This window comes from Ochotona curzoniae, unplaced genomic scaffold, assembly GCF_017591425.1.
Source record: "Ochotona curzoniae isolate NIBS_2020 unplaced genomic scaffold, NIBS_Ocur_1.0 scaffold_2587, whole genome shotgun sequence".
In the NCBI taxonomy this organism is placed as follows: domain Eukaryota; kingdom Metazoa; phylum Chordata; class Mammalia; order Lagomorpha; family Ochotonidae; genus Ochotona; species Ochotona curzoniae.
In genome coordinates this window covers 1,329,339-1,354,793 of record NW_024467096.1, presented here as the reverse complement: position 1 = coordinate 1,354,793, position 25,455 = coordinate 1,329,339, and the positions used below count along the sequence as shown (strand labels likewise).

Sequence of the window (25,455 nt, the reverse complement as noted above, 5' to 3'; positions counted from 1 at the left end):
CTCCCACCCATCCAAGGGTCCCCGAGGTGGGGCATGCTCTGAGGACACTGCTCAAGTGGTTTTGAGAGTTCAGCAGTTCTGAATTGCTGCCAATCTCACCATCTCAAGCACAATGAAATTTCGTCAGGATCCACTGGCTGACATAGTCCACCTTAGAGTCTCTGTTTGCCCAGATTTTCACTGCCTACACATGGCTGGGATTGTTGATCAATTTGTTCTGTCCTCTATCCTCTGTTGTGGGACCAGGTGTCCTCTGCAGGTTCCAATGGACTGCCATATCCTCCATGTGCACCTGGATATATTGTCCACTGCTTGTCTGAGAGACTTGAGGAGGCTCAGCTTTGACACATGCACTCCATGGTCAGATCACAGAACCTGCACTTCTCTTCATGGTTAGCATTCTGAGATCAGCAGTTTGATTGGGGGGATCCCCAAAGAAACTTTGTCTGAGGTAATCCCAGACCTGATTCTTGTGTGTGTATGCCTGTACAGGGTCTGGTACAGGCTGTTGCCTCAATCAGCTTATGCATGTGCTGGTGGTTGCAATTTCTGGGTCTGTTCTGCTTCCAACCCTGTCTTCTGCATGAATCACTGGGTGTTGGAGTGCAACCTGATCCTGCTCACCACACAGTTGGCCCTCATGCAAACCATTGAAGGCTGAAGCCTATTTGGAGCAACTCCCCATAACCCCCACCAGACCCACCCACTATCCTGGTTTCCGTGCTTGCCAGTGTGTACAGCAGACTGGTCCAATCTGTCCTACATCCCATTCAGCTCTCACACATGTCAATGGACATTGAAGCCTAGTTCAACCCAGCCAACCCCACTATCCAGCCCACACACATGCTGCCAACGGGTGCCATTCTGTCTAGCCACCACTGTCCCAGTCTTGGTTCTCATGCTCTCCAGTGGGAGCAATAACCAAAGAGGGAGGTGTCCACTGTTTCCCTGCTGGGCCACTCCCACTCTCCTGAATCATGCACCGTCCAGGTGGTTCTGCAGTTGAACTTAACGAAATTAGCTCCCAGTGCCAGCATCTGCTAGCTGATGCTGTGGCAAAGCCCAACCAACCTCTCACCCACTCTTATTTATGCTTGTGCCAGTAGGAACAGTCAGCCCAACCTGGCTTTTTCCTGGTCCAGCTCACATGAGGCCCACAAGTGTTGTAGCCCTGTCCAGTGTGGTCTGCCGCCATCCCAACTCATACTCTCCAGTGGGAGTGGTGGTGCAGCAGGGAAGCCCTCCACATTTCCTCTACCTGCTTTGCCTCCTCCCTTGTGGTCCCTTTTAAAGCTACCAGGATTTAAGCATGCTAGCTGCACTCAAGACCCAATCTAGTTGAATTACTCCCAAAGGCTCCACCTGTTTCATTCTTGGTAACAATTACCTAAGACTTTGAGACCAAAAGCAACTGAAGACACAGTAAAGGATGTGTAAATGAATGAGCTATACCATGTGAAGTTATTAAACACATACTTTGAGGGTACTTGAAAAAGTTTATAGAAATTGAAAATGCAACATGTTTGTTTTGATGCCAAAAAATTGTAATCCATACACATAAGGGATTTTCCAGAAGTTTATTGAAAACATGTATCATGAAAACCCATTGTAGATTTAAAATCAATTTTGCACTGAAATAATAGTTCCCATAAACTTATTTTGGTATCTTTATATTGTTACAATAACATTTTCCTATGCATTGCATTTGATGCAGTCCCAGTCAAAATTCCATCAGACTTCTGCATAGAACTTGACTTGCTGGTTGTAGACAGATATGGGAATACAGAGGGCCAGGAATAGCCAGACTAATGCTTTGGAGTAATGTACAATGATGAGGACTTACATCCTGCTCTCAAATCTTACTATAGAACCATGATAATCAGGATAGGTCTAAGAGCAAACAGCAAGCAGTGGAACACAATGGATGATCTAGAATCTGGCGTATACAAATACAAATGTCACTGCAGTAAGTTAATGATGAATAGGTTTTTTGGCAGGTAAGTTAATGAAAAATGGTGGTTTTTTTTTTTTTAAACACTTGATGCTAGAATAACTGAATACTGATATGGGAAAACAACAAAAACTTCAACTTTTTCTCAAACGCTGAATTAATGATATAAGAAAAACACTGATTAAAGATACCCTTAAGGTATAAAAGCAAACTATAGACTTGGACAAAATATTTGCAGGATTTCTCATCTAACAAAGGATTTGTGTGTGTGTGTATAGTTATGTATATATAATAACATATAATTATATATACAGAGTGCATAATAAACTCAATGCTCAAATGGCAAAAAAATAATAAAATGTCAAAAGGTTTGAACAAATATGTTATTATATATGTGAGTGACCGATATTAAACATGGTCATCCTTAGTGATCAGGAAAAAGCAAATGAAAATCACAAAGAAATACTATTACAAAAACTGGGGGTTTGGGGCTGGCCTGGTGACATAGCACACTAATGTGTGTGCCTTGCCAGCATCCCATATGGATGCCCGTTTCAGTCTTGACTGCTTTACTTCCAATCCATTCCACTCCAGTTCTCATGGCAGGGGGTGGCACAAAGCCTTGGGACTCTGCACCGACATGGGAGACCTCAGGGGCTCCTGGCTCTCAGCTCAGGACTGGCACAGCTCTGCCCATCTTTTGGGGAGTGAACCAGCAGATGGAAGATCTTTCCCTCTCCTACTGTAACTTTCAAGTAAAACAAATAAATCTTAATAATATCCGCAAATCATGGAATGTCTAAAATTTAAAGTATTATTTTATATCACTAATGAGATTGTAGTGTTAGAATCACTTTGCAAAACCAGTATTGCTCTTTTGTATGAAGTTTAACATACACTTAAACATATGACCCTGCAATTCTATCAGAAAATTGCCCAAGAAAAGTGGCAATCTATTTCGGATGAAAGAATGAGTACCTCATTCCTAACACAACCCAAATTTGAGAACAGGCCAAATGTTTCTCAACAGGAGAATGGATAAGCAAATTTTAGTATGCCTCTACAATCCGATACTTGTAACAGTAGAAGGAATTTTTAAAAATGTTTATTTTATTTGAAGGACAGGTAGAAACAGTAAAAGAGGGAGTATCCTCTGTTCCATTCCCCAAATGCCTGCAACAGCTGGGCCTGCGCTGACTCAGGATGGGAACTCAGTCCAGATCTCCTGTGTGGAGGATGGACAAAGTGCTTGAGCTATCATCTGCTGCCTCCTCCGGTGCGCATTCGCAGGAAGATGGAGTTGGAAGCAATGCTGTGATTCACACACAGGCACTCCGTACGGGGTGTGGGCATAACAAACATCAGACAAAAGACAATAAGTGCTGATGCTCATGGCAATACTGATGATTGAAAACACAGTACTGATTGTTGAAAGCAGACACAAATAATGTAGAGTAAAATTCAGTTTTTAGAGCATTTTGAGAATGTGAAACTCAGTGTAACAGCACATCAGTGAGTGCTGCTAATTGGGGCCTGCTGTAAGGAGAGATGAAAATGTTTTATATTTTGCATGGGTAGCTCTGGTGTGTACATTTGTTAACATGTATTAAACTTTTCACTTGAAATGAATCTTATTTTATGTAAATAATATCTCAGGATTCTTTTTTTAAAGTACCTCTGTCAAGTTGCATGTTTGAAGGCATCTTAAAAGAGTTAGAGAATCTGTGGAGGTGTAGCTTTTTAAATCTCATCATTTTCCTTGCTCCTCAGCCAGCAATATTACAGCAATTCTTAAAGGGCCAAAGATGAGAGCCTGGTTTCTATTTGAGATTCTTCTGCCGCCAGCCAGCTTCACCTGCTAGGGTTTTCTTCCCTCCTTTCACCTGTCACATCCCCAGGTATCTTTGCTGTGCCCTCACTCCTGGGGAGGCCCCCAAGGAGGGCTTCCAGTTGGGAGACCAGTGTTCATTACTGAGGATGAGCAGAGATCGGGATGATGGGATCCTGGCATATTTGGGGACATTTCACTATGGAAGCCAGTGAATGAAAGGAAGGATGGACTTCGTTTTAATTAAGTATTTGTGTTTCCTTTTTAGGAATTAACCATTTCATGAAAGAGACAGTGAAGAAATGCAGAAGAGATGGGTTTGTTCAAACCATTTTGGGAAGACGTAGATATTTGCCAGGAATCAAAGACAACAATCCTTATCATAAAGCTCACGTATGTTGAAATTTCTCTGGAAATGAATTTGACATCTCAGTGATATGTAATTTTTCAACAAAGATTAAACCCCAGTACTGTGCCTTTCAAGAGCATTAGCAGGTCTGCTGTGTAAGGTCAGCCAGTGGTTTCATTTCAGGATGTTTGAAGTGATGGCAAATGCTGAAATTTGCTGGACACAGTGTTTAGGGAACTGAGGTAAATAGCGATTCATTTTTTATTTAACTACTGTTCTATTTTAGTGAGCAAATTGTTTATTAGCTTTGATAATAGTTATAAGTAAACTTAGTTCTTAGATCTGCTAATTCTTTGTTTTAGGTATTTGTTAGTTTGTCAGATCAGAGATTCTTAGGCTATCCAAATATTTTAAATGGCTTGTTTCAACATTTTTTATATGTTATTTTCTTTTTTTATTATTATTAATAACATTGTATTATGTGACACAGTTTTATAGGTACTGGGGTTCCCCCCACCCCTCTCATAACCCTTCCCCCGTGGTGGATTCCTCCACCTTGTTGCATAACCACAGTTGAAGTTCAGTTGAGATTCCTTCATTGTAAGCATATACCAAGCATAGAGTCCAGCATCTTATTGTCCAGATAAGTTCAATGGCTTCTTGGGGAGACCTTTTGAAGACCTATGGATGATACTTGCTCAGACTAGGATAAAATCTTTTTCTGAAGTAGTAAAATTCATAAAAGTGTTCTTGGTATCTAGTATTTAAGTTTGTGTTATAGTCCGGATCACCCTAATTTAACTGGTTGCATTTTGTTCTTCCTCATACTTTGTGTGTCAGTGCCAGTAATATGTAATGAGAACACCCCGCTGTGTATCTGCCTGCACTTCTGTCTGGCCCCAAAACCTGCAAGGGTTGATGTTGTGGCACAGCTAGTTAAGCTGCCACTTGGTATACCCACATCCCAAGTCAGAGTGGTTGTTTTTAAAACTTCTCTTTCCATTCTGTTTCTAGTCAACCTTCCTGCTTAATGTGCCTGGGAAGGCGGTGGATGATGGCACAAAGCAGTTGCGCTCACATGGGAGGTGTAGCTGGAGCTCTGGGCTCCTGACCTCTGACTTCTGCCTGGCTTAGCCCTGGCATTTGGGGAATAAGCCAATTTGAAGCTATTGTGAGTGTTCCTGATTTTAACATTCTTATCCGGTGTTCTTGGTGCAACTTGGCAGTTGTACTACAGAAGCATTCAGAGACACTACATAAATAAGTAGTAAGGTGTGGATCAAGACAACATTATTTCCAGGAACAAGAGGTAGGTCAGATCTGACCTGTAACCTGCAAATAACTGACCAATTATCTCATTGTTACTTCTTTGAATGTACTTTTTTCCCTCAACCTGGTATTTTTTATTTCTTCCTTATTTCCAGCAGGTTATCTTGAGTGTGTCTGGTTTTGTAGTTGATGTGCTCTCAGGTAGGGCATGCCTAACTGATCCTATTGGTAATGTGAGGCTTAGGAGGTTTGGTTTGAAGAAGATTCTTGGTCATTACTTTCTTCCTTTGTTTCTAGAATTCTTGTTATAAATCTTAACCCTCTGTGCTTTATATCATGTTTCCCTTGTTTATATTTCATCATGATTTGCTCTGAATTCCTAACTCATTTTCTAGTTTGATTTGCTTTTCCATATGCTGTTTAATTCAGCTATTGAGTATTTTTACATTTCCCATTCTAAAGTTTCTATTTTGTTCTTATTTTATACCATTTATTTTTCTATTGAGACACTCTTCTTCTTTGTCCTTGATTATATGATTTTTGGGGGAAAATATTTATTATCTTCCATTATGAAGTTTTTTAGTTATATGGCTTTTTCCTCCTTTGCCCCAACCCCGAATTCCTTACAATTATGTAGATCTTCAGCTGCAGTCACAATTCCAACATTCTGTGACTTATGTGTGACATTGTAGGTATAGGCTGTGATGGAGAATCTAGTATTTTGTTGTCAAGGTATATTTAACAGTTTCACTGGAGGTCCTTCTTCCATTCAGGAATAGAGATACATACTCCGCTTTGTTTCCCGATATTCTAACCTCATTACATCATTTGTTTATCAGAATGTAAGTGTAAATGTATACTTGTTTACCTATATACCTTTTCTTTGGTATTTTGCATGAAGGTTGCCTTATATCAGAGAGAACATATGATATTTGACCTTTTGGGATTGGCTTATTTCACTGAGCATAATGGTCTCTAGGTGGGACCAATTTGTTGCAAATGGTGCAATTTCTTTCTTTTTAATGTCTAAGAAGTATTCATAGAGTGGATTTACTGCAGTTTCTTTATCCTGTCCTGTTTCTACAGACATCTGGGTTGTTTCCATCACTTCATTTTGATCTGTGGTGCTGCTATGAATATAGGGTTGCAGGCTGCGCTCTCATTTGTAGGTTTCACTTTTGGATATATTCCCAGGAATGGAATCACTGGGTCATGTGGCAGATTAGTTTTCAGTTCTCTGAGCGCACTCTACGTTGACTTCCATCGGTGCTGCACAGTGGAGTAGGCACCTTTTCCCTCACATTCTCTTCAGCAGGTGGTATTTTTGAAGTAGGCCATTTTCACTGCAGCTGATTAAAAACCTTAGTGTGGTTTTTATTTGTATTTTTCTTATTGCTAGGGAGCCAAGCTATTTATTTATTTATTTAGAGATTTTATTTTATTTTTATCAGAAAGGCGGCTATATAGAGAGGAGAAACAGAGAGGAAAATCTTCCGTCCGATGATTCACTACCCAAGCTGCCACAATGGCTGGAGCTGGGCCAATCCAAAGCCAGGAGCCCAGAGCCTCTTCAGGGTCTCCCATGTGGGTGCAGGATCCCAAAGATTTGGGCCATCCTTAACTGCTTTCCCAAACCACAAGCAGGGATCTGGATGGGAAGCAGGGCTGCCCAGATTAGAACTGGCGCCCATATGGGATTCTGGCATGTGCAAGGTGAGGACTTTAACCACTACGCCATCGCACTGGGCCCCAAGCTATTTATTTATAAAAAATATATTGTTAGGGGTCTCAGGATCCCAGACGACAGCCACCATGTGCACGTGGTGAGCTGTCCCCAGGCCTGCCTGGGCTCCAGGGACTACTCCCTTCGGGGTGAGTACACCAAGGGGGCAGGTCTCCGTGACTGGGCAGGTCCGGGACCCACCCACCACCTTTATTGGGCAGTGAATGGGATTTGGGAGGGGTGCGACCTTGGGCCTGGGGGTTTAAACTTCCAGGAGCCTCCCGGGTGCTGGTGGGTCTCAGGACGGGGCGTCTTATGCCTGGATCCCAGACGACAGCCACCATGTGCACACGGTGAGCTGTCCCTGGACGGCCAGTGTGTCATTTGGTGCCAGACTCCGCCTGCTGGCTGCCCGGCTGGGGAGCTCTGGGGTTTTGGTTCTTTGAGTTGCTGCTTAGTTAGCTCCAGGTTGAACCCATTGTGCTTCTAGGACGTGAAGCATTCGTAAAGATTCCCATTGGCAGTAACTCTTCTTTTGTAAAACTTGTAATCACTGAACAATGCTGACCACCAAATACCAGTCCATGCAGAAGCTATGGCCTGGGGCTTGTCCAGCAGAATCATATCATCTTACCTGACATGATGATGGATCAGGAGAAGGGTCACATTAAGCAAGCCATTACATTAACTAGCATTCAAGAACCATAACCAGGGTAAATTCTGTGAGGGATGTGTGGGCCACACCCTGTGGAAATTCTAGCCCCACTGGTTATCTGAAGAGTTGGGGTGGTGATGGACTAAGCTAGATGTGACCAAGGAGCCTGCCATCAATCACAGGTAAAGGAACCCCCAATAGTCTGAACTTGTCAGGGCAGCAGCACCCGAATGTGCATCCTGATTAGGGTGGGGCCAGCTGCAACGTTCACCAGCTTATACAAGGCCAAATGGAAGGCCAGACTGCGCTGGGCACTGGCCTAAACCCAATGGCATGTATGAGAACTGAGTCTGAGAGTGGATTAAGTGGAGTAACTTAGGAAACTCCCTTGGTGAGTCATAGCTCCCACTGGTGAACATGTGGTCCAGACCTGGGGGTCAGACAAGCTGGGCAAAGTAGCTCCAACGGCTTGGCAAATGTGTGAATTAGTAATGGAAAAGGGTAGATCAGGCAGGACTGAGCAAACCTTAGCCTACAAGCAAAACTAAAGACCAGGAAGGAGCACTGGTCATGCCGAGCTAGGCTCTTGCACCTACTGGTCAGCGTGAGCTAGGAACGCTAAGCCACAGTGTCTAAGGCAGAGGTCAGGACAGGTGAGGGGCTGAGCCAAGCTGAGTCAGAGCAACCACTGGCATGCAAGTGATCTATGGCTGGAAACAGGCCTGGTTAGGGAGCCAAGGGGACAACCTAGCTGGGTGGAGGTTCCCACCAAGGGGCGTGTGACCTGAAACGGGGGCTGCGTTCTGATCTGGAAATGGTTGTAGTCTCCATTGGTACAAGTGTGGACTGGGATTGGATGCACCGAACCGGGCCAGACCCCAACACCCTCTGGTGTCCTGGAGGACCAGGTTAGATGTGGGATGGACTAGGCTAGGTCTCAACCCCTACTGAGCCATGTATGAGCCATATGTGGGTAAGGACGTGCCATGGCTGGGCTGAAACATCCAACAGCAAGAACCAGATTGGGTGGAAAGCCAGTCAGGAAAAGCCACTGTTCCTGCTAGGACAGGAGTTGGCTCATGGACCCACTGGTAAGCGTGAAACCTGGCATTGGGAGAGGTTCTGATGGAGGAGCCTGGGCAACTCCTCTGGCAGGACACAGACCCAGCAGGTAAGCGCAAGAAACATGATAGGAAACAGCCCAGAAAAGGCCATGGAAAGTTACCCACTGGCATACAATTGGCATGGGTCGGGGGAAGACCAGGCTGAATCTGTCCATGTCATCCACTGGCAAATTCAAGCACCAGAACAGTGTGGGTTGAGCCAGGTTCAGTCGCAACAAAGACTAATGCACAATATGAAATGCCAAGTTGAGGTTGCCTGTGCCAGATGTGACTGCAGCACCCAACAGCACACATGAGAATCAGGAAGGGAGGAGGCAGAACCGGCAGGGGAATAAGGAGTGGTTCCTTTGCTGGACAGCTACTCCCGCTAGAGAGCATGAGTTGGGATAGGGGCAGACCAGACTAGGCAGGGCTACAACACCTGTGCGCCTCATGTGGACTAGACCAGGGAAAAGCCAGGCTGGGCTGATTATTCCTACTGGTGCAAACAAAATTCGAGTGGGTGAGGGTTGTTTGGGCTTAGCCACAGCATCAGCTGGCAGAAGCTGGCACTGGGGGCTAGTTCTGTCAAGTCAACTGCAGAACTATCTGGAGAGTACATAATCTGGGAGTGGGAGAAGCCTGGGAGGGAAATAGTGGGCTCCTCCCACTTGGGTTACCACTTCCACGGGAGGGCATAAAACTAGGACAGTGGCTGGGGTGGAATGGGGTGTAGGACAGACTGGGTTACTGCTATACATATTGGCAAACCAGGGTAGGGGCGGGCCTGGTGGGGGTTATTGCAGGTCGCTCCAACTAGGCTGCAGCTCCCACTGGTTTATGCGAGGGCCGAGGTATGTGCTGGACTGCAACACCCATTGGTTCCAGTGGAAGTTGGGAGTGAAAACAGAACCAACCCAGCAATTGCAACCACCATCTGATCAGGTCATGGATTGTGCCAGGCCCTGTACTTGCTAGCACATACAAGAATCTGGTTTGAGAACACCTCAAAGTTTCTTTGGGGATCTCCCCAATCAAAATGCTGGACTCAGAACCCTAACCAAGAAAAGAAAGAAGACAGAACAAGTCAACCAACCATCTCAGCTGTATCTTGGCAGCGAAATACGGGTCAAACAGAGACTCTATGATGGACTATGTCAATCAGTGGATTCTTCAAGGACCTCATGGTGCTTGGGGTGGCAAGATTGGCAGCGATTCATAACTGTTGAAATATCAAAACCGCTTGAGCAAGAACCTCAGAGCATACCCTACATCCGGTACCTGGGCAGGGTGGGAAATTGGGTGGCCCTTCTCCCTTAATCCCCCCCTTTAAACATGAAGGAAATAATATGGAAAAAATGAAAAAATTTAAAAAATCTATATATTAAAATATTTTTAAATTAAAAAAAATATTTGTTCTTTTGAAAAATGCTTCTTATTCATTCACCCATTTCTTGGCTGGCTGGCTGGTTGATTTTTCTGCTGCTGTGCTTCTGGAGGTCTTTGAAAATCCTGGAAATTAGTTCCCTATCTGTTGTGTGGTGTGCAAAGATTTAATCCCCTTCTGTTGGCTGCCTTTGTTGCCTCCAACCCGAGTCTCTCCCCAAGAAGTGAAACCCAGACAATTGCAAAGCAGCAAAGTTTTTTGTACTCTGATGCCTTGCCCAATTGTCTATAAGTTCTAAGTCTATTGATTGAGTCCTTTGGTTCTCCTATGTATAGTTTCATGTTGTCTGCAAGCAGGGATGATTTTAATTCCTCATTTTCTATTTGAATTCCTTTACTTTCGTTTTCTTGCCTAATAGCTCTAGCTAGAACTTCCAAGACTATATTGAATAGCAGTGATGAAAGTTGACATCCTTATCTAGTTCTAGATCTTAGTGGAAAAGCTTCCAGTCCTTGCCTTTTTAGTGTGATGCTGACATTACGCTTTTCATATATTGCTTTGATTGTGTTGTGGAATGTTCCATGTGGCATATCACATTTATTAATTTGTGTATGTTAAACCATCCCTGCATGCCAGGGATAAATCCCACCTGGTCCAGGTGAATGATCCGTCTCATGTACTGTTGGTTCCTGCTGGCCAGTATTTTGTTGAGGATCTTGGCATCTGTATTCATTAGAGATATTGATCTGTAGTTCTCTTTCTCTGTTGTATATCTATCTAGCTTTGGTATTAAGCTGGTCCTGGGCTTTTCTTTGTTGAGAGGGATTTAATTACTGATTAAATCTCCATCTTGGTTATAGGTTTATTTAGATTTTATGTTGCCTCATGATTCAGCTTTGTGAGTGATTTGTGTCCAGAAATGTATCCATTTCTTTCAGCTTTCTGATTTTTTGGCATATATATAGTTGCTTACAGTAGATCCTGATTATTTTAGATTTGTCCAAGGTATCTGTTATTATGTTACCTTTTTTGTCCCTTATTCTATTGATTAGTGTCCTCTCCCTCTTTTTTTTTTTTTTGATCATTTAGGCTCGTGGAATATGTATTTTTTAAAATTTCCTCACAGAAATAGCTCTTTGATTCATGGATTTTACGTGTTGCTGTTTTGGTCTATGTCTGGTTTATTTCCTCTCTTATTTTGACTATTTTTTGTTAAATTTAGGATTATTTTTATGTTGTTTTTCAAATTCTTTTACTTGTATGGTTAGTTTGTTAACCTGGTGTGTTTCTAGTTTCTTAATAAAGACGCTGATTGCAAGAAATTTGCCTCTTAGCACTGCTTTGGTGGCATACCATGGGTTTTTATATGTTGTGTTGATATCTTCATTTAAAGAAAATTTTTAAATTTAATTTCTGATCCATTGTTCATTCTGTAGCATGTTGTTCAGCTTCTAAGTCTTTGCCTATTTTTCTGGATTTTGTATTTTGACTCACTGGTTTCCAGTTTCATTCTGTGATGATCTCATAAGGTAATTTCAGTTTTTTGAAATTTACTGAAGCTTGTTTTGTGGCCTATAAAGTGACGAGTCCTGGAGAAGGTTCCAGGTATTGATGAATAAAAGTATATGCAGTGTCTGTTTGGTGATGAATTAGGTCCATTTGTTCTGTCATCTGGACGAAATCTGTTGCTTCCTTGCTGAGTTTGTCTTACCGACCTGTCCATTGAAGTTAGTGGATTATTAATGTCCCTCACTATTGTTGTATTGGAGTCTGTGTCCCTCTTTAGGTCTATTAACAACCTTTAGGTTTATCAACAATTGTTCCATGCAGGTATTTGGTGTATATACATTTATTATTATTTCTTCTTGCTGAATGGATCCCTTGTAAATTATGTGATATCCATTTTTGTGCCTTTTAATGCTTCGCAAAGTGAAGTCTCTATTCTATTACCTGATATTGGAATGGCTAAATCACCTCAATTTTCTTTTCCATTAGCCTGAAATCTCTTTTCACTTTGAGTTTCCATCCATCTTGTGGTCAGCTGTGTCTTTTAGACAACAGGTAGATAATGGGTTCTAGTTTTTTTTCTTTTTTCCATCCAGTCTACTAATCTAGGTCTTTTGGTTGTTGAGGTTAATCCATTTGCCTTCAGGGCCAGTTAGTGCTTTAGTCCTATTATTTTTGCATTGGATTTCTCATTGCTTGGTTTAGGTTTCTTTTGTAGTTTTATTGAGCGATTTTCCCCCTCTTTTGCCATCATTGGGCATTATGCTACTGGGATGATTTTTTTTTTTAGGATCTAGAATATGCCACTCCATTCTCTTCTGGCTTGAAGGGTCTGCTCCAAGAAGTCAGTAGGGAGTCTAATTGGTGTTCTCCTATAAGTTATTGGATCTTCTTCCAGTCTGTTTCAGCATCTTTTCTTTATTTTCAACTGAAGGGAGCTTGATAATGATATGTCTAGGTGAGGGCCATTTCTGATCAAATTTTTTTGGGGTTCTCTGTCTTTCCTGTATTTGGCGTCCCTAAAATTCCCAATATTGGGGAAATTCTCTTTTATAATTTAAATGAATACATCTTGCAATTCTGACTCTCTTTCCATTCCTCCAGGAACTTCTATCATCTTTATATTTGTTCCTTTGATGGGGTCATTTAATACATGGATAGTTTTCTTAGCTTTACACAGTTCCTCTTCCATATTTGTATTTATTTGTGCTTTCTCGATGTCTTTTAGTTCTGAAATTCACTTTTCTAGGTTTCTCATTTTATTGGTGTGGCTTTTAGTTTTTTTTGTTTTGTTTTGTTTTTAATTTACTGTATTATATTCTTTAGTTCAGTTTTTCATTTGATCCTGCTTCACAGCTTGTATCTGCTTAATCTCCTTCTCACTGGTTGTTTCAGCAGTGACCAGGCAGCGACCAGGCCCAGAGTGGCTACTCTTGCAACTGCGTTGTTGCTCTTTGTTCTTTTCTTGATTGTCCCTGGGTGGTGCATGGTTTACCTTGAGTCTTCCACTGAATAGAGAAATTTCTCATAAATGGTAGCAAGGGAATGTCTCCCTTTTCTTTTGGGGGGGGTGGGAGAGTTATTGCCTCAACAACTTCCTTTTGTTGACTGCTACCTGTTAGCAAAGCCACCTGCTCTGCATTGGGGACTTCTGCCGGGCTGCTCTTCTGCTGGGCTGCTGGAGCTTCAGACACTGGCACGGGTGTTGAGGCAGGTGCAGAGCGTTTGTGGAGCCAGAGAGCAGCAAGCCTGTTTATGTGAGCGTCATTCTCCCTCTACTTGTGCCCCGCGGCACTGTGGATCTGTGTGCAGGCCAGCAACTTTGCTCCTTCCCTCCTATCCTCTTGTGAATGCCTCTTCTACCACCCAACTCTCTGGTTTAGCTTGCTGCTATCTTGATTCCCTCCGGTGGTGCCCGAGCACATGCATTTGGGAACGGTTCCTACCAGGTTGCTCCTGTGAAGGCTGCACTCGCTACTTACTCTGGAACTGCTTGTCTTTGCCTAGGCAACCTTCACTCACCCATCCCACCATGCCTGCACTCCAGGTGTTGGAATTGAGCACCAGGGCCCTTATGTCTGCCTACACTGACTGCATTTCACCTTTTTTTTTTTTTAAAGATTTATTTTTATTATTTTTTCATTGGAAAGGCGGATATACAGAGAGGAGATACAGAGAGGAAGATCTTCCGTCCGATGATTCACTCCCCAAGTGAGCGCAACGGGCCGATACTATGCCGATCCGAAGCCAGGAGCCTCCTCCGGGTCTCCCACGCAGGTGCAGGTTCCCAAAGCTTTGGGCCGTCCTCGACTGCTTTCCCAGGCCACAAGCAGGGAGCTGGAAGGGAAGCGGGGCTGCCGGGATTAGAACCGGCGCCCATATGGGATCCCGGGCGTGCAAGGCGAGGACCTTTAACCACTTGCGCCACCGCGCCGGGCCCTGCATTTCACCTTTAGTTTTGGCTTGCTCATTAGGATTCATGTTGCTGATCCAGTTCTACCCTCTGCCACACTAGATTCCTGAGTTTCCACCTGGCTGCCTTGACATCTTACAGGGGTTTACAGTGCAGACCTCCATTGTGGAGGGGTGGACTCTGCTTCTGCCTCCCGGTTCTGGGTCCCTCCCTCGGTTGGTTTGCTCCCCAAGGGCATGACTCTACCTGTCTGGGTGTGAGCGGCAGCTCTTGGAGTCCCATGCAGTTTTGACTCTCTTCATAGCAGTTGGCGTCCCACCTTTTGCTCCTGCGGCTTTTTTCTTTTCTTCTTCTTTTTTAAGACTTACTCATATATTTTATTGGAAAGTCAGATATACAGAGAAGAGGAAAGACAGAGAGGAACATCTACCATCCATTGATTCATTCCCAAAGTAGCCTCAACAGCCAGTGCTGAACCGATTTGAAGCCAGGAACCAGGACCTTCTTCCAGGTCTCCCATGTGGATGCAGGGTCCCAAGGCTTTGGGCCATCCTCAACTGCTTTCAGGGGTCACAAGCAGGGGGCTGGATGGGAAGTGGGGCTGCTGGGATTAGACAATATCGTGCGAGTTCAGGGTGGTATGGCCATAGACGGCTGCCGGGATTAGAACCAGCGACCATATGGTATTCTGGTGCATGCAAGGTGGGGACTTTAACCACTAGGCAACGGCACTGGGCCCTATCCTGTGGCTTTTTTTCATGTGCTCCCTCTCTGGGGGCTCCTGTTGGATTCTGCCTGTTCACTCTTCCTTTGTTGACTCCAACCACAAGATTGTTGTCCACAGGTTGGGCTTCCTTCCTGTAGCTTGCTCTTTGCTCACCCTCCTTTTTGGGCTGTGGGCTACAACCTTGTTTTCAACATGTTTTCCTCATCCACACACCTTGCCCCCATCGCCTGTGAACTGCCCTCAGCCAGGCAGGGATTTTCCTTCTGCTCTGTACCTGCTTTTGTCCCACCACTCAATTCAGGGCTGCATGTTTGTACCCTGGCCTTGCTCCCTCCTATAAATGGTTATGTTGTTATACAGTAACTTTGGTCATCCATAGTCTTGTATTTCTCATGCTTGATTTTAAAAAAAAAAAAAGTTTATTTATTTTGGAGTCCTGGCACAATAGTTCAGTGGCTAAAGTCCTCACCTTACATTCGCTGGGATCCCATATGGGCATCAGTTCATGTCCTGGCTACTCCACTTCCCATCCAGCTCCCTGCTTGTGGCCTGGGAAAGCAGAAAGGGGTGGCCTAAAGCTTTGGGACCCTGCACCCACATAGGAAACCGGAAGAAAGTCCTTGCTCCTGGCTTTGGATTGGCTTAGCTCGGACTGTTGCAACCACTTGTGGAGTGAACCAGCAGTTGGAAGACCTTTCTTTCTGTCTTTCCTCCTCTCTGTATATCTACATTTCAAATAGAAATAAATATTTTAAAAAGACGTATTTATTTTTATTTGAAGTTCACATTTATGGAGAGAGAGCAAGCAAGCGAGCATGTGCTTCCATCTGTCTACTGTTTAAATGGCCACAGTGGCTAGAGCTGAGCAGACTGGAACCCAGAAGCCAGGAGCTTCTTCCAGGTCTCCCAGGTGTTCGCAGAGTCCAAGGACTTTGACCGTTCTCTGCTGCGTTCTCAGGCCGTAAGCTGGACTGAGAGTTGAGCAGCCAGGACCTGGATGTGTGCCCATGTGGGATGCTGGCACTGCAGCAGATTGGCCTGATAAGATACTGTGCTGCCTGCTAATTCTTATGCTTGTATCCCCATAGTTCGTTTTAGCTTTTGGTTTTCATCATCCTTTTTTTCCTTCTTCCTTCTTCCCTCTACCCTCCTTCCTTTGCTTTTTAAGTTTTTCTTCTTATTATTATGTTTTAATTTAGAGAAGGTTCTTCTGCCCACTGGTACAATCCCCAAATTCCTGCAGCAGCTGACCCTGGATTAGGCTGCGGCCATGAATCTGAAACTCCTTTGTAATTTCCCTTGTGCATGGCCCCACCCACACTACCTGCTTCTTCCTAGAGTGTGCATTAACAGGACACTGGCTTGGAGGCAGAGCTGGGATTCAAACCACAGGACTCTTACATAGGATGCAGGCGTGTGATGCAGCATTTTAACTACTGTACCAAATGCCTGCTCCTTTTTCTAGTTTTCTACATTGTCTCAACTCCTTGTTGTCTGGTTACTTTTGATCAAATCAAAAGCTGGCTATCCAGCACTGAAACTATTTGAAGCTTGTGCTGTGATGTTCCTTTTATTCAGACAGAATCCGTGTTCCTGCTTCCTGTAGGAAGGTAGACTGATCAGCACCTCCTGCTTCAAGGACAGAGAAGCAAGGCTGTTGGCGCCACTTGTTTCTGACCTCCCTTCTTCCTGGGGTGTTGATTTTGGATTGCTGCTGGATGATTTACCACTTCCCCCTGTTCCCTGTTTCTTGACCTCTGAACCCAGTGTGTGCTCCCTGGTCATCTCGTGGCTGTCAGAAGCTCTGCTTGACCCGCAGCCTTCCCGCCGCCGCCTCTGGAATATTGTGAAATGGAGGCCTCTGATAGCAGGATCATACTTCTATTGCTTCTCTTTCGCTTTCTTTTTTTTTTTTTTTTGCTGACTTATTCTAAGAGGCATTTCTTGTTTGCCTTTCCAGGTTCAGTTATTATAACTGGGTACATGGGGTTTAACGGCTTAGTTGTCTGTTGTTGGAAGCCTGTATTTTTGTGTAGGTCAAAAATTCTGGTGGTGAAAGAACTGAGCTTTGTGGCAAACAAAAAACTATAAGAATGTCAATTTTGTTCATTTAGAAGGGAACTGGAGTAGTACAATGTCATGAAAATGAAGTGTGTATTAGGCATATTTTTGCTTGCGTTTGTCACAAAACCCCATCCCGCAGTTTTGGTGGCTTATTACAAGAAGTTAATTTATCGGGCCTGGTGCTATAGCCTAGCGGCTAAAGCCCTACCTTGTACACACCGAGATCCCATAAGGGCGCTGTTCATATCTTGGCAGCCCTGCTTCCCATCCAGCTCCCTGCTTGTGGCCTGGGAAAGCAGTCAAGGACAACCCAAGGCCTTGGGATCCTGCACCCGCGTGGGAGACAGAAGAGGTTCTGGGCTCCTGGGTTCAGATTGGTTCAGTTCTGGGCTTTGCAGCTACTTGGGGAGTGAATCATCAGATGGAAGATGTTCCTCTCTGTCTCTCCTTTTCTCTGAATATCTGACTTTCCAATAGAAATAAAATAAATCTTTATTCTGGACTTGAGAATAAAGGAAATGTCCCCTGCTTATAGAGATGTTGGATAGGTCTTTAAACTTCGTAGGTACGCTAGATGGTAGTTTTTTATTTCATTGAACAAAGACATGTGAAGCCTTTTTTTTTTTTTAATGGAAAATAGCACTTCAAATCTCATGGCAAGGAGTCTTATGTCACAGAGAAAGGCAGCAAGTAAACGCAGCAATAACACTGTCTACTACACGAAGGCCTACATTTCCAAGGAAGAATATGGCTGACATTCTGTCACTCTACACAGTAGCAACTGAATGAGATTAAAGCGGATTCATCAGCATTTAACAAAACAGTTATTTAACAAGTCTGTCTAGCAGATATTTTATCTTCCAGACGCTGGCTATAGCCCCATTGATAGGAACCAGAGGATCCCACTTAAGTTACCACCCCCACCCCCGGTAGGGGCATCAGGAGAGATGTTCAGAGGAAGTTACACCTGGATATTAACTTACACCTTCTTTCCCCACTGGCCCTGGATGACTTCCACAGCCTTGGTTGCCCGTCAAGCAGCTCACAGCAGCACAGGTTTGAGGGAAGTTGCTACTTCCCAGGATCAGCATTTTTCCCCAGCAGCCTCAGTCGTCCACTGAAAGCTCTGATTTATGTCACTGGCACGAAGCCATTATAATGTGCCCTAGGCTTAGGACTGGCCTCCCCACGGCAAAACAAGTGATATTATGCTCACATCCTTGTAGGTGTAGGAGTATTTTGGGATAAGTCCTTTACATTGAAGTTTGATTAGCTAAAGCACTGATGACAAATGTTTATGAAATAACTTAGAGCTGCAAAATGCAATGCTGTTTTGGGGGTTCCTGAGTATTGAAGAATGCTAAACTGAAACAATCTGACCTTATGTTTAGTCTGCTCTAATGTGGCTAGCCGGGAATCCATTCTAGGATCGTTACAGTTGTTATTCTTAGGATGCAGTCTAATGGTTGGTCCTGGCTCATCAGTCCAGGTTACCATTCTGACATGATCTGTGGACAGGATGGGTAAGTATGAAAACATCTGGCAGATCTAATAGAGCACCTCTTCTTGTTTCCTTTCCATAGGCTGAGCGCCAGGCAATCAACACAACAGTCCAAGGATCAGCAGCTGATATAGTTAAAATAGCCACAATTAACATTCAGAAGCAACTAGAGACCCTCCGCTCAGCCTTCAAATCCCACGGTCACCGGGATGGTATGCTCCAAAGCAACAAAACAGGTTTGTTGGTCAGTGAGGCCATTGTGATAATATGCTGAGATGATGGTATCAAAAACAAATGTATTCTTTTTGTTGTTATTTTGAGGATTGATTTATCTGAAAAGCAGAGTAACAGAAATGGGAGAAGGTGGTTTTCCAACCACTGGCTCGCTGCCTAAGTGACTGCAACAGCTAAACCTGGGCCAGGCCGGAGCCTGAAATGTCCTCCAGGTTTCCCATGTGGATGCTGGCCGAGCACCTGGGCCGTCTTCTGATGCTTTCCCAGGTTGATTAACAAGGAGCTGGATGGGAAGTAGAAAAGCCATGACTTGAACTAGTGTCCATATGGATGACAGCACTCTAAATGGGTGGTTTAACCTACTAAGTCACAGCAGCAGCTCCTATATTTTAACAGTTCTCAAACGGTGAGGTGATGTCTTTGTACACTTACAAATGGCTAAGGATCCCAAAGAGCTGCTGCTTCTGTGTGCTGTATGTATAATGTTGGGAATTCAAGAATTTTAATAGAAGTTATTTTATGAAAACAATATATATTCAAAACAAAATTTTAATGCATTTTACATTTTTGCAAAATTTTTTAATGTCTGATATAAGAGAAAACTGGTGAATTCTTTTATCTGCTTCTTCATTCATCCTAAAACAATATCAGATGTACAGTTACTTCTGGAAAATCCTTTGAAAAGCAGAGGTAATAGATGTCCTGTTACAGGAGACCGCGTCCCAAGACATGGAAGTTTTAAAACCAGGATGGTTGTTCACCTTGCTAGTCAATTATGAGAAAGAGAAAAAAAATCAAATAACCTCGTGGTGCTATGATGAGCCATTTGGACTTTGCTGATTGAGGGCTGCTGTGTGCTTTCTGGACCTTGCTTGGAGAACATCTTGATTTATAAATCACCTTAGTGTTCTGAAGTGTGGGAATTGGCAACTAGCTCATCTACTTATAGCATGTTATTTTGCTGATATTGTCAGCTTACTCCTGTTTCATGTTTTCCGTATGTTCTCTTATTAATTTGGTAAGTTACTCATGTTTATTTTTTCCAACAAGTCTCTTTTGCCACATTCTGTACTTATGCTTTAAAAATCATTTCATTGTCACTGAAATCATCAATTGAGGTATACAGTGGAAGAATAAGCTACTAGAGATAGAGCGGGAATGGCAGCGGTGGGCTCTTAGGATGCGATTTTCTATTTGCAGAAGATGGAGGTATTTCAGAAAGCTCATAGAAATACAAAATCAATTGATAAACTAATTGATATGGTTATTTTGGTGCATTTTTTTACATACTTTGCATGAACTTTTTGAAGGTGTCTCAGAGAATACAGCCAGTTACATCAGTGTATATTTACAGAGATACAATAGTTTTACTTATTAAATGAGGATTATCTTTAATCCTATTCAGAATGAAGTTGTGGAAGGGAATGTGTGTATGTGTGTACATACATTTGCTGAGAGCTGTACCCACTTGCAAAACAACCCTGTGCTATATATGCTCAGGGGATTTAGAAGCAAAAGTTATCAACATGTATTTAGGTTTAAAATCAACTAAGAACAGAAGATATGACAGTTGACTGAAGTAGTTATGCAGCTCTTTATAGCAGGAGTCAAGTGTCAAAAGGAGTCTCTGGGTGATACCAGCCTCAAACAGTGAGTGGAAGAATTAAAGGTAGCAGTCTATCAGTGGGATGAAAGGGAGGTTATCTAAAAAGGTAGCACATACCGGGAATAAGGGCATCGTGGCATTCTAGGTCAGAAGCCAGGTAACCCAGGGAGATCAGGAGGGTGAAGGAAAGGAATTCCAAGAGGAGAGAAGCTGGAATATCCAGCAAGTTGGTGATGTGGGCTTAGTGGGGCACATTGTGCAGCCCAGAGTGGGAAGCAGCTTGCCTGGGGCAGCTGCCTTTGTTCCCTCACCCTGTGAGAGCTACCTCTGTTCAAACCTTTGCTGGAGAAAGTGGCAGCATCAAGATACTGAGGGTATAAATCAAAGAATGGATTGGACATTTGGGTGGCAGAAAGGAACAAATAGTTACTCTGAAGGTATCATGTGAAGCACAGTCTGCACCTGCAGGATCTGCTAGGGAGGAAATGTAGCTAAGTCTAATGCAGAGAGTTTTCATCATATTCGAATCATAGGTTCTTTTTTTTGTTCCCAAAAGATTTATTTTTATTGAAAGGGCAGATACACAGAGAAGGGGATACAGGAAGGTCCTTCGTGCGCTGGTTCACTCTTCAAGTGGCTGCGATTGCTGGGGCTGAGCCGATCCGAAGCCAGGAACATCTTCTAGGCTTCCCATTTGGGTTCAGGGACCTAAGGCTTTGGGCTATCCGCTACTGCTTTTCCCAGGGAGCTGAATGGGAAGTGGAGTAGCTGGGATACAAGCCAGCACCCATATGGAATCCCGTTGCAAGGCAAGGATTTAGCCACTAGCCTGTTTTGAGAATCCTCTGAAAAATATGGATCTTTCCCAAAGGAAAAAGTGGAGAAACAGGCTTTTATTACAGTTCCAAACATTTCACATACACTCAAATCCATGTTTGGACTCTAGTTTTAGAACTGCTTGAGTGTATCATGCAATTGAGAAGTACTGATTCTGCCTTTTGATGATGCTTATCAAGAGATTCCAAGGAATGTCCACCTAACAAAACACCGCCTAATGATGCTGCTTCATTCTTCTGCAGCAGGAGCTGGGTGATGGTAGGGTGGCACAAGGAGAAAGGAAATGAGCAGTTAGTTTAGAATTCACACCCACTGACTGACTTCTTGTTGGATTCCTTTCCTAAGGAAGTTGATAGGATTTGAGTTGGCAAGGGTTTTATTTATTTTTTTTTTAAATCTCTTAAAGCTAAAACAAAATCTTGGCCTCTAGCACAGTGCTGCGCTCATCAGCTGTCTCCCATTTCCCCGGGCTAGGACTGCTACCCAAGAGATCGCTGCCTGGGATGTTCTGTCCTATCCGAGGAGGCTTCTTCATCCTTCAGCTCCATGATGAACTCCTGTATGAAGTGGCAGAAGATGATGTTGTTCAGGTATTTTTGTATGTTACGTCCATTTGACAAGTCGGGGCTGACAGCTTATTGTCCTGTGCCTGGGGCTTAGCCCCAGGATGGCTGTGTCAATGTCAAGTTTCAACTGGGAAAGAAGGCACTAAGAGTGCTGTCCATACACATTCTTTAAGAAGTTCCTGATGGAGAAACGGATGTTTCTGTTTGAGAGAAGCTAGGGATATGAATTTGGAGTGTTAACTGAAGTTTTCCAGGCTGTGAGCATGCCAGATGTAGGTGTCAGAAGCCACGGCTCTGGGAAGACAGCAATTTGAGCATCCTGACTTTGGTGTTTTCAGCATCACCTTCTCACTGGAACAATCTTTGGGTAGAGAATTTGTTAACCCGTTTATTTTATCCCATTTTATAGGTAGCTCAGATCGTCAAGAATGAAATGGAAAATGCCATAAAACTTTCTGTGAAACTCAAAGTGAAAGTGAAAATAGGTTCGAGCTGGGGAGACCTGAAGGACTTTGATGTGTGAGTGCGGATTCGCTCAGGTCCTCTCCCACGTTCCTACCCAAAAAGAACATTTCTGCTTCACCTGCATCTTGAAAACAAACGCTCAGGTCTGGATGCACTTCATAGAAATGTTACTGTGTTTCAGAATGTATATTAGGATCTGTTCTGTGTTGTGCCAAAAACTTTGTGGGAAACATACCATGTTTAATTATTCTCTTCAAGAATATGAATTTACCTTTTATAATTTATTGTGCCTTTAAACAGATCCAGAATGTGTGCTTGAAATCATGCACTTAGCACTTTGCATCCTCATCTAACTGGACCAAGCATGAAGAAAACTGCTCTCGGGCAGTTTCAGCGTTGTGTTCCGGCACTCATGTAGACCCCAACTGGAGCACAAGCTCATTTATACCACTGGTTAGATCCTGGATGTGATTTCTACCCCCCTCAAGTGCCAATTTAATTCTACTGTAGTAGGCAATTCCATTTTAAAATACTAATTATGAATTCTGTAAGACTGGGCATGGATGAAATCTAGGAATGTAATTTCATAAAATTTGTTATTCCGTTTCTCTCTCCAACTCATACAATATATGTATTTGGAATATTCAAGTATTATGCCTTTTCAAAAGGTGTCTTGTTTAAAACCAGATGGTTTTACGCTTACCAGATTTAAAAAACATCCCATCATGCCTCTTGTGTTTGTGGCTGGATGGGAATACTCTGGAAGAAAAGAGTATACTTTGTAAACTAAAACAGAGGTGCAGAAATGACCATTTTGTTGTTGAAATAAATTGTATTTGAGAAGCTTTACATCAAGTGTTTCAATATTGTACTCAGCCTAGCAATATCAAACTTAGGTTCTATATCGCATAACTCACTGTCAGAGCACATAGAAATGTTTACTAAAGTTTTATTAACTGATTATCATATTAGCGATTGGGTATTGGTGAATTTGAAAGTTGACAATTTTGGGGGGCAGAAGATAGTAAAGGTGCAGATTTATTTTTCCCATATACAATTTTTTAAAAAGGCTATAGCACTATCCATATTCTGCGCTCCAGAATAAGATAAATGCATGTGTGTTCTTAACTTCTACTTCATTTCCTGCAGCCTTGGCTTGCACTTGTAGTCACATGCATTTTGTTTCCACCCTTTGTGACTTATCATTCGGACTTAAAACAGGCAATCTTTTCTTACTTTGCATGATACAGTTATGCACAAATTCCAGCACTATGATGAAACTGTCTACATGAGTTCTCCAACACAATTCAAATTTCAGCTACCTCAAGGTATGACCATGAATGATTGTATAACAAAGAAAACCCAAAATTCATATGTAATTTACATATTTACATTGTTAGGCAGAATAACCACAGCCCTCTAGTCTCCGAGAGGTTCACACCATACTCCCTGCAACTATGAATTGTTGTTACATTACTTGGAAAGAGGGACTTTGTTGAAGTGATTATATCAGAGCTTGAGTGTGTTTATTGTTACATTGGAACCATCCACATAACCCAGGATAGAGTCCTTGTGAAAAGAAAGCAAAAAGTCAGAAGAGATATGTCAACCGAGTCAGAGAGAGGCCTGAAGTATTGCTGGCTTCAAACACTGAAGTCTGGGTCTTAAGGCACACAGCAACTCTTCAGCATTAAAATGAGAAGTCAAAGATAACTCAGTGGGAAAACTTGAGAATCAAATGGGAAAAAATGATCACAGGATTGCTCAAAAGCATACAGAAACAAATTATTGAGATAAAGAAAAACATGCATGATATGGTGAAAGAATCTACAAAGAGAGTCTGAAGAACAATCAAATACCAGAAATAAAGAGTTCAGTATGTCAAGTAGAAAATACAGTGCAAAGTCTCAACAAGAGACTGAGGCAGAAAAAAAATATTTGAGCTAGAAGGCACCTGCTTGAAAACAGACCCCAAAAAAGAAAAAATTAGAAAAAAACTGTTTGAAATTTGTGAGATACTATAAAGCAACCAAATAAGTTTAAGAATACCCAAAAACGGGCCCAGCGCAGTGGCCTAGCAGCTACAGTCCTTGCCTTGATTGTGCCAGGATCCCATATGGTCGCAGGTTCCAATCCCGGCAGCCCCGCTTCCCATCCAGTTCCCTGCTTGTATTCTGGGAAAGCAGAAAGGGTTGGCCCAAAGCCTTGGGACCCTGCACCCGCGTGGGAGACCCAGAAGAAGCTCCTGGCTTTGGACCAGTGCAGCACCGGCTGTAGCAGTCACCTGGGGAGTGAATCATTGGATGGAAGATCTTTCTCTCTGTCTCTCCTCCTCTCTGTGTATCTCCTCTGTATATCTGACTTTGCAATAAAAATAAATAAATCTTTAAAAAAAATACAAACATGGAAATAGTAAATGGATAAGAAGGTCTATCCAGTGAAGAAACAGGAAGAAGAAAGGGAGATCCGAATAAGGGAAGCACAAAAACACCTCTAACAAGTAGTCAGGTAAGCTCTTCACCACGACACATTACAGTGAAACTGAAATTCTACACGTGCATGAGAGAAACACCCGTTGAGCATTCTAGCTGATTTCTCATCAGAAACCCTAAAGGCTAGGGAGCAAACAAAACCCCCCAGCCCCCAAAAAGGAGGGAGGAGACAGTACGTCAGAGATGAAAGAGGAGATATTACTACAAATATCACTGAGATATTCATCAGAAATTACAACACCTGTAACAAAGTGGAAAACCTAAAAGAAATAGATCTCAAGACATATACAGTCTACTTAAACGGAGTCAGGAAGCCACAGGAAAGCTAAGTAGTCCAATAGCCAAGAAGGAATGAAATCAGTGATTAAGAGTCTCAGAGAAAATAAAACTCTAGGACTGAGTGACCTCACCGCAGAATTCTGCCATACTTTTAAAGAAGAACTAATTCCAATTTTTCAACTATTCAAAACAAATGAAAGGAAGGAAATCCTCTCAAACTCATCCCATGAAGCCAGTATCACATAATTCAAAAACAAGGGAGCTATAGACCAATATCCCAGATGAACAAAGTGCAAGTAGATTCAACAAAATATTAGCTAACTGATCCCAGCCACCCATCAGAAAGATCATTTCACTAGGACCAAGTGGGACCTGTTAGGCACGAATGGTTCAATACAATAAATCTATAAATGTGATATATCACATTAACAAACTTAAGGATTAAAAAGCTTGTGATTATATCAGCAGAAGCTGAGAAAGCATTCGATAAAGTGCATCCT

The 25,455-nt window shown here is 42.9% G+C and overlaps 1 protein-coding gene across 3 annotated transcripts in view; it reads left to right on the top strand.

Annotated features, from left to right (window-relative positions):
* The window catches only part of POLQ (DNA polymerase theta), a 97,464-nt gene extending 74,635 nt beyond the window's left edge, over positions 1-22,829 (top strand). For all 3 annotated transcript variants that reach the window (XM_041002883.1, XM_041002882.1, XM_041002881.1), the window contains 4 exons: positions 4,048-4,172; positions 18,559-18,712; positions 21,628-21,743; positions 22,129-22,829. In XM_041002883.1, coding sequence (XP_040858817.1) covers positions 4,048-4,172; positions 18,559-18,712; positions 21,628-21,743; positions 22,129-22,242 — 509 coding nt within the window. In that variant the 3' untranslated portion in view covers positions 22,243-22,829. The remainder of the gene's footprint in view (positions 1-4,047; positions 4,173-18,558; positions 18,713-21,627; positions 21,744-22,128) is intronic.
* Positions 22,830-25,455: the final 2,626 nt, after the last annotated feature.